Source organism: Ailuropoda melanoleuca, chromosome 2, assembly GCF_002007445.2.
Source record: "Ailuropoda melanoleuca isolate Jingjing chromosome 2, ASM200744v2, whole genome shotgun sequence".
In the NCBI taxonomy this organism is placed as follows: Eukaryota; Metazoa; Chordata; class Mammalia; order Carnivora; family Ursidae; genus Ailuropoda; species Ailuropoda melanoleuca.
The window spans coordinates 18781419-18790392 of NC_048219.1; the positions used below are offsets into that span (position 1 = coordinate 18781419).

At 58.3% G+C, this 8974-nt stretch overlaps 1 protein-coding gene and 1 long non-coding RNA gene across 2 annotated transcripts; one reads left to right on the forward strand and one right to left on the reverse strand.

Moving 5' to 3' along the window:
- Positions 1-205: 205 nt before the first annotated feature.
- LOC117796293 lies at positions 206-7734 on the reverse strand. Its single transcript, XR_004620684.1, has 3 exons — positions 7408-7734; positions 7008-7099; positions 206-604 (listed from the first exon to the last, which is right to left on the reverse strand). It is a non-coding gene; the product is annotated as an uncharacterized LOC117796293 (long non-coding RNA).
- Positions 4164-6548, forward strand: GUCA2B (guanylate cyclase activator 2B). The gene is made up of 3 exons (XM_011234976.2): positions 4164-4302; positions 5379-5565; positions 6264-6548. The coding sequence occupies exons 1-3, from the start codon at positions 4213-4215 to the stop codon at positions 6341-6343; spliced, it is 357 nt and encodes a 118-aa protein (XP_011233278.2). The 5' UTR covers positions 4164-4212; the 3' UTR covers positions 6344-6548.
- Positions 7735-8974: the final 1240 nt, after the last annotated feature.

Consider the following 8974-nt stretch of genomic DNA (forward strand, 5'->3'; position numbering starts at 1 on the left):
TTAGAGTAAGGGATTTGTCTATTTCGTTCTCCCAAAACAATATCTGGCACACAGCTGGTGCTCAAGCAATAGCTGATGAGCTGAGTGAATGAATGTGTTGGAGATACCTACTCCAGGAACCACTAGATGTTTGGCCTGGATGGTTTCCTACTTCTCCGAGCCCCATTCATCACATCTAGCACCTTCCTGACACATGTAAGGGGACAGGCCCATGCTGTGTGTTCAAAAAATGCTGGTGGTTATTATTTTCATAGTTGTGAAATCATCTGTTTTCAAGAAACACAATCTTTTTATGTCTTAGGCGCATAGCAAACTCTAAGGCATTCGATGACTTAACAAATATTTACTGATGGCCTACTATGTGACAAGAACCAATCTAGGCACAAGAGAGACAGCAACAAACAAAATGGACAAAGTCATTGCCCACCTCACTGTGCTGGTGGCTTGGAGAGGGAGTTGGAATTGAGATACGAGCAGGTGGATTCTAGAGATTCTTTGAGGTTGGAACCATGGGATTATTTTCTTCATCTTGAATGTCAAGGGTGAATGAAGAGAGGAGTCAAAGACAGCTCTGAGGTTGTCCCAAGTCAAGCAGTTCTGCCATCTGTAGAGATGGGAAACAGAAATGAGCAGGTCCTGCGAGGGTTTCAAGAGTTCTGATTGGACTTGCTAACTTCGAGATGCCTGTTTGACATCTGTAAAGATGAGTGCCACAGACACATATGTTGTGATCACCAGGGAGTATATGATTGATTCGTTGAGTTCTGACACTGGATTGAGGGAGTGACTGGACGGAAAAGAGGAGAGGTCCCAGGACAGAACCATAATTGGGCACCGCGACGTTTGGAGGTAATGCGGAGAGGCAGGAACCAGCACAGCAGAAGGAGAAGGAGCACTAGTAGACAGAGACCAGGACGAGAGTTGTGTGTTCAAAGCCCAATGAGGAAAGTGTTTCAGGAACCAGCAGTGACTACCTGGGTCAGATGCCGTAGTTGGCTCCGGTAAGATGAAGACTGAGAACTGCCCCCTGGGTTTGGCAGCATGGGAGTGGCTGGTGACCTTGAGAAGATCAGTTTTGGGGGGCACCTGGGTGGCACAGCAGTTAAGCATCTGCCTTCGGCTCAGGGCGTGATCCCGGCGTTATGGGATCAAGCCCCACATCAGGCTCTTCCACTAGGAGCCTGCTTCTTCCTCTCCCACTCCCCCTGCTTGTGTTCCCTCTCTAGCTGGCTGTCTCTCTCTCTGTCGAATAAATAAATAAAATCTTTAAAAAAAAAAAAAGAAGATCAGTTTTGGGAAAGTAACTGATATTGTGTATATTCCACATTGGTTCTGTTTCTCGGCAAAATTCCGACCAATACAAAGCTGTTGCAATAATCCCTGAGATCAATGATCAGTGATGATAGCTTGGACCTTGGGTAGCAGCGGAGATGGTGAGCCATGGTTAGAGCCTAGAAATATTTAAAAGGTAGAGCCAACTGGTTTTGTTGATGAACTGAATTTGGCAAATAAAAAGAAAAAAGGCATCACGAACGACTCCGATTTTCGGCCTGAGCAGCTGGGTGACTGGTAGTACCACCGACTGTTATGGGAGATGCCGAGCTGGTTAATAGAGGGTCTGGAACTGAGGAGAGAGGTCAGGTTAGGGGGGGAATCGGGTGCTGGTGGTGTTGGAAGTCCCTGAGATGGGATAAGATCACTGGTGACCAGACACAGAACAGTGGTCCCAGGGCTGAGCGCTGGAGCCCCTGGAGCGTTCTGAGGTGTAGAGGTCAAGAAGAGAAGGGACAACCAACAAAGAAACCCGAGGAAATGAGCCAATGAGATCGGAGAGCGTGTGTCCCAGAAGGCGAGTGGAGAAAATGCTTTGTTCCAAAGGAGACAGAGCAGTCGGCTGTGACAAACGCTGCTCGGGGAGGGGTACATTTTGGGGCAGGGAGGGTCACAGGTACCGGGGCTCCGCGGCAGTGGGCTTGGGCGGGGAACCCGGTTTGGAGACAGGAGCGCCCGAATATACACACAGACACACGGGCGAACCGTCCCTCACTCTGCCGTGGCGTCGGACGCTTCCACACAGAGACCAGAGTCCAGGCTGGTGTGACGGTCAGAGAAATGTCAGAGCTCCCTGGGAAATGTCAGAGCTGCCTGGCTGAAGGGGGGGCGACAGCGTGGGTTCGCGCCTGTGACTCAGTTAGTTGTGATGGATGGTGGGTCATTCATGAGGTGGTCAGGAGGAGCTGGGCTGAAGTGGGGATTTGAGTCATGTTAGGCAGATAGGGAAGTCACAACTTATTCCCAGGAAGAGTAACGCACCATAGGCCCTGGCTGGAGGGCCCTGCCTTCCCGCGAAGGCAGAGAAGAGAAAGAGGGGCGTCCAGACCGTGTGGGCTCCTTCCTCTCGCTTCCCGGAGGGCCAGTGGGGCTGAGCTCGCTCTGGTTAAAAGAGCAAGGATGTGGGAGTCAAAGATCAGGACTGCTCCAGCCACAGGTTCAGAGACGGGCTCGTCACGGAGAGTCCCCTGGAGAAGGAGAGGCAGAGCTGCCACCACGGACCCCGTGGCCGCCACGGACAGATGCTAGCTGGGGAAATGGTCAGCTTGGGGACAGGGAGAGGCACGGGCTCCTCTGGGACGGGCCTGGTCAGTTTTGCCTCGCAACAGCCACTATGAAATTGTTCATTATTTCCTCCACTTACTGATGAAGAAACAGAGGCTCAGAGACGCTAAGGAAGGTACTTGAAGTCACACAATTGAGAAGTGCTGAGATCTTCTTGCCTCCAAGGCCCATGTTCCTTTTTCTAGAGCACAGACAACTGAACAGACGCACGAATTCCAGAGATAAAGCCTGCCGTCCCCTCTTACACAGTGCTTGACCTTGTTGGGCCTCGGGTTACTGATCTGGAAAATGGGCCCCACCATGCCACCTCTCTGACAGGATCAGGTGGAATCTCGCGCATGAACCAGCACCATGCTCGCGGTGCATGGTCAAGAAATGAAAGCTATTGTTACCGATGATTATTTTTANTCGCTCACTCGCTCGCGGTGCATGGTCAAGAAATGAAAGCTATTGTTACCGATGATTATTTTTAGTTTACAGCTGAAAAAGCATGGGAGAGCCCATTAATTCCTTCACCCTCTAAAGAGTAAAGGCTAAAGTCTGGATTCAAAGCAAGACATAGGAAATGTCGGAGCTCACCCAAGCCCTTTTCCATGCCGTCCCAAGGTAAGGAAAAGGGGAACATGGGCATTTCAGGCAGATGGAATGCATCAGCAGAAGTGGGGGCAAGTAGGGTACTAGGGCATGTGATGACATCAGACTTTAGCTGCCGGTTGGAGAGTCAGCCTAGCTGGGCCACCTGGGCCTCACTCTAATGTCATGAGTGGGGTGGCTGTCACATGCCAGGCTCCCTGTCCTGCAGGGGTGAGCCCTGGCTGGAGCACTGTTTACAGCTGCCGGTGGCGGTGGTGATAACGCCCTTGGGGACTTTGCCCTCTTCTCTCTGACCTACGATCGGGATCAACCATGCGGGTAGGGAGTTAGGCATCGCCTAGAGGGAGATTAAGAAACTCGCATTACCTGGGAACCCAAGTGGGCCTGGCCCCGTCATCCTCACAGAGACCTCATGCGGCAGATTCTGTCATTATGTCCACTTGATATGAGAGCAAAACAGGCTCAGTCAGAGCTGGTAGGACTGGTCCAGACTCACACGGTGGCAGCAGGACTGGGATTTGAGCCCAGGCCCATCTGTCTCCAAGGCTGTGGAGAAAGGACCATGGGCTGACCTGAGTCAAAGACACTTGAGTCCCCGCTCTGCCATCGACCAGCCTGGTGACCTGGGGCAAGTTACTTCACCTCTCAAGCCTCACGGTCCCTGTCTGTAGAATGGCCTCCCCATCCTTCCACGTGAATAGGTGCCTTCCGGAGCTGAGGTACGTCCTGTGTCCAAGGCCCTCCCACAGAGCCCCCCTCCCCCAGGCGCCTGCCACACAGTATCCTCTTCTTACGTGCTCTGGGCCTCGCTGCCCTATCCCCCCCAGCCCCCTTCCTGGGAATGGGCTCAGGGCTTGGCAAAGAGCCAGCCAGCTGTCAACCCCACCCGGCTGGCCAGTTAATGAGTGACCAAGGCCCCGGAGCCCGGCCTATAAAGAGCTCCTCACCGGGGAGGCGGATGGGAGCCGGCGGACAGCGGCAGTGGGGTACAGACAGAGCAAGATGTGCGGCAGAGGGGTGTCAGGGCTCCTGTCCGGGGTGGCTGTTGTCCTCCTGCTGCTGCTGCAGGGTGCACACTCAGTCTACATTCAGGTGAGTCCCTCCGGCCACCGTGCCCTTTGCCTGAAGGTCCGAAGGGGGAGAGGTGGGGATGGAGAGGGGACGCTAGGAAATCCGTGGGATACAGGGGCACAAGTGCCCAGGGCTCACCCCAACCCCGAATCACAACCCAGGGACCAAGACAGTTGGCGGGTGGGGACAGCCAGAGTGCTGATGGCAATGACAATGGAGATGACAGCAGTAATAAACCACGGCTAGTCAGCACTGCTCTCTCAGAAGGCAGGTCCTGGTCAGAGGTCAGAAGCTGGAACAAGACGTGGTCCCCGCCCTTAAGAAGCCCCAAAGGAGAGGGGTCTTCCCGGAGCTCTCTGTACTCCCTGTTGTACGGGTGGATGGGGACAGTCCCCGGGAAAGCCTCCGGGCAGGTACTGAGCTGACCCTGCAGGCAGAGCAGGAGGCGGCCAGGCCCCGAGGGTGCAGACCGCTCCAGGCGGAGGCACAGCTCCCACCGAGGCTCAGAGCCAGGACAGCCGCGGCCCGGGGCTCCTTCCAGGGCCTGCCTGCGGGTGGCACGATGCCGCTGGCCAGCAAGGACGGGGAGGTCTGTGGCCCTGGGTGTCCGTCACAAGCCTGACTCTCGGTGGGGCCTCCCTGTGAGGAGCGCCAGCTTCCCCTGCCGCCCTGGCCTCGGAACCGGCCGGCTTGAGGGTGCTCATTTTGCCATGTCGGTTCGGGGGTGATCAGCCAGTTACCGAGCGGGGCCTGCGTGCCAGGCACTAGGGAGGCGCGTTAGTCAGATGAGACTCCGAGTACGGAAGATACAGGCGGCCAGTTGGGAAGAGCTAGGATTTGAACTAGGGCTCCACTGGTCTCCAAAGCCCGTACCTTGAATCACGTGCTCCCCCACCTCACTGTGACCTCAGGTACAGTTACTGGGGGCCTGTGACACCGTGGGGTGTGAAGTGTCAGGCACCACTCCCGCCTTCCAGGCTATCCCCCCTCCCAGGACCCTCCATGAGAACAGGGAAGGCTCTGTGGGTCCTAGGAGCTCTGGCGTCCTGGCCCAGGTTTTGATACCCTCTCATCTCCTGTCCCCTCCGGCCCCCTAGCACCAAGGCTTCCAGGTCCAGCTGGAGTCAGTAAAGAAACTTAGTGACCTGGAGAAGCAGTGGGGGCCCAACCCCCGCCTCCAGACTCAGAGACTCACGCCCTTCGTGTGTCACCACCCGGCCCTGCCGCCGGACCTCCAGCCTGTCTGCGAGTCGGAGGAAGCTGCCCGAGTCTTCCAGGCCTTGAGTGAGTAGCCCCACCCCCGAGGAGTATCCTGCCCCTCCCCCGCTCTCCTCCCCACCCCCCAGCTCCGCCACTTCACGTTCTTTCTAGCAAGCACCCAGTGGCTGGGACAGCGTCACGCAAAAAGCTCAGCCTCTGGCCTTCCCTGTCTGGGTGCTGCAAGTCAGGCTCGCCAGGACCCGCCTCGGTCCCCGCACCCCGGACCGTTGATCGTCCTAGCGGACAACACAGATGGGAGGGAAGGGGGCCCAGGGCCAGAGCCCTGTAAGCAAGGGCTGCAATACAGGGGGGACATGGGGGACGCATGGGGGACCGAGGAGAGATAGCCCACGTCTGGGGTGGCATAAGGGGTCCAAAAGGCTTCCAAGAAGAGGTGACATCTAAGCCTAAATGTGGGGGAGGAAGCAGAGCTGGCCAGCAAATGTGGCACCGCGAAGTGCCAGGCCTGTGCCCATCCCTGTGCCTGGGCCCCTGTCCTCCCGAGAGGGCCAACAGGACTATCCCTGGCCCCAAGGGTGTAAGGGCCTGGCCCAGGCACCGCAAGGCAGGAGAGACCTGGGACTCACCCCAGAGCCCAGCTGCTCCTGACTGTGGGAGAGATGCTGTGCTCACCATCAGGCCCTCCTCGGGGCCGGCCTTCTCCGGCTGCCCAGCCCCCGGGTCCCACGTTCAGCAGCTGCCCGGTTTCCTCCCCTGCCCAGAGAGCATCGCTAACGACGACTGTGAGCTGTGTGTGAATGTCGCCTGCACCGGCTGCCTCAGAGAGGGCCGGCTGCCCTGAGCCCACCCAGACACTGCCCCCAGCCCGCTGCACCCCCCACCCCGTCCGAGCCCTGGGGGGCGCCTGAGTGAATCACTGCCACCACCGGCCGGAGGCCCGAGTGACTGGACTGGCACAACACGTTTGGACATGTGGTTGGAGGGGAGTTTGGCCCCTGAGGCAACACTGCTGCCGAATAAAGATGCCCCAGCTACCTACACCCCGAGTCTGGAGTCCATGTGTCCGTCCCCGGGAGCCCCGGGCAGGGCTGCTTGGGAAGCTGAGCGCATCAGGAGAAAGGGTGATCTCAGGATAGAGTCAGGAGTTTCCCAGTGTCCGGCGTCTGACGAGTTGGGTCAGCAAGCCCTATTTCATATTGGAGGAGGGAGGCTGGTGGGGGGCATGGAATGCGTCCCCCAAAATCACAGAGCTGAGATGCTGCAGAGCGACCGGACCCATTTGACCCTGCAAGCGGAGCTCCGGGCCTGGCCCAGCGGCAGCCAGAGCTGCTGTGCTCCCGCCCAGGATGCAGGGGGGTGGGGGGGAGAGTTTCCCCTGGGAGGTGGGGCTGCACCGGTGGGTGAGTGCAGGGAAGAACCACATGGTGCCCCCTCCCCAGGCCGGGTGTCTGGACGGCCTCTGCCCCGGGGCTCCTGAGAAGATGGGCCTTGGCCTTCACCCTTACCTTCCTGAGCTCCCTCGCTTCTCAGGCTCCCCAGGACCATGTGGCCAGCTCCAGATGGAAGACCTTTCCGCCCTCTCTCCATCCCGGCTGCCCTGAGGAGTAATAACAACAATAACCCATGTCAGGGGCGCCTGTGTGGCTCAGTAGGTTGAGCACCTGCCTTCGGCTCAGGTCATGATCCCAGGGTGCTGGGATCGAGTCCCACGTCGGGATCCTCACTCAGGGGGGAGCCTGCTTCTCTCTCTCCCACTCCCCCTGTGTGCTCTCTCTCCCTATCTCTCCCTCTCTCAAATAAATAACATTTTTTAAAAATTCAAAGTCTATCGAGCATTTGCTGTCCCGTAGGCCGTACTCTAAACTCACGGAGTCCTCGAAACAGTGTAATGCAGCAGGTACTTACTGTCCGACAGCCGCTCCACTTCACAAATAAACACCCAGGTACAGAGGGAGAACGATCTCGCCCGGGATGACAGGCTCAGCGGCAACGCCGGCTTCTTCCCAGGCAGCCTGGGCCGGAGCACACGCGCTGAACCACCACGTTACTGCCTCCCCGGGGCTCGGGCCGCACCGATGACGCCTAACAGAGGAGCCCCTGCGTTCTCACAGCTGCGGCCAACTCCTGGGCCCTTCCACAGGGTGGGCTCCCCCGCAGCCCCTGTCTCGGGCAGCCAGAGAGGAGAGCCAGGCACAGAGGGGCCGTGGTCTCCGAACTCAGCTCACTCAGGGCCAAGGCCATGGCGAACTCCCCCAGACCGGCTGCCCCTCCCCACTGCCCAGCTCTGCTCATGAGCCCTGCAGCTTCCCGCTCCACCAGGCCGCAAACCCCAGAGCTCTAGTTCCTTCCTCTCCCTCACCCCACAGGCAAGGCGGGCTGGGGCCTTCGCAGTACCTCCCGTGTCTCTCGGGCCCAGCATGCCAGAGGGACACCGCAGCCCTGCTCTGATGGGGTCCCTTATCCTTCTGTGGATCCCCAGCGCCCCGTCTCACATCTAAACTGAGCACAAGCCCCACCTGGCCTCCGCTCCCGCTGCTCCCTGCAGCTATGCTGGGTCCCCACCTGCCCACGGAGGAGGCAGTGAAGGGAACTGCCGCTGACCGAGCACCTACTATGTGCCAGGCCCGGGCTGAGCCACCTACACAGAAACAGCCGCAGCGGCCCCGGCAGACGGCCTACCAAGGGCCCGACGGGGCTCCGAGAGCTTTTCCGGTGCTATCTCATTTAACCTTCGCTCGGCCCTACAAAGTGGGGGTTCTTGTCAGCCGCGTTTTACAGACGAGGAGTCTGAGGGGAGAAGAGGCCGAGCCCTGGCCACAGCCACACAGCTGGTAACAGGCGGAGCCAGGGTCCACACCCAGAGTCCAGGCCCAGACTGGGAGCGTTAAAGGGCCTGCCCCACCCCGAGTCTCATCAAATCCCCCTGCAACCCGGGGCGGTGGGGTCTGTTAGCATGCCCGTTTTCGGATGAGGAAACCAAGTCTCAGAGAGGGGTTCACAACTTGTAAGTGACATGGGCAGGTTCCAACCCAGCCCCGTGTGCCTCCGAGGGCCCACCCCGTCCAGACCACAAACACTTCCGGGGCCTCGGACCTTCCTGCTTCTGTGTGGGCACCTAACTCCACCTTCTGGAATCCCCTCTGCCTCCCTGCCTCCCAAGTGGTTTTGAACGTCCGCCCACCCCATGCACATCCCAAACACTCGTGCAAATGCCTGCCTCCCCTCCTGCTTCACAAAGCCTCCCCTGACCTGGCCCTAAAGACCCCTCAGCCTCTGAATTCTGCAGCCCAGGGAATTCTGCCCCAACCACTCCGGGGCATTCCCCTCCACCCAGCTCTCCAAGAAATGCCCTGGTCTCTTTGCCCATTCCCTCTAACTTTGCTAACAAGCAGCCCTCTGTGCCTCACCTCCTCGCCCCTGTCTGAGCCAGTCTCAGCTTGACGCTGGTTCCCCATTTTCTGGTTTGTTTGTT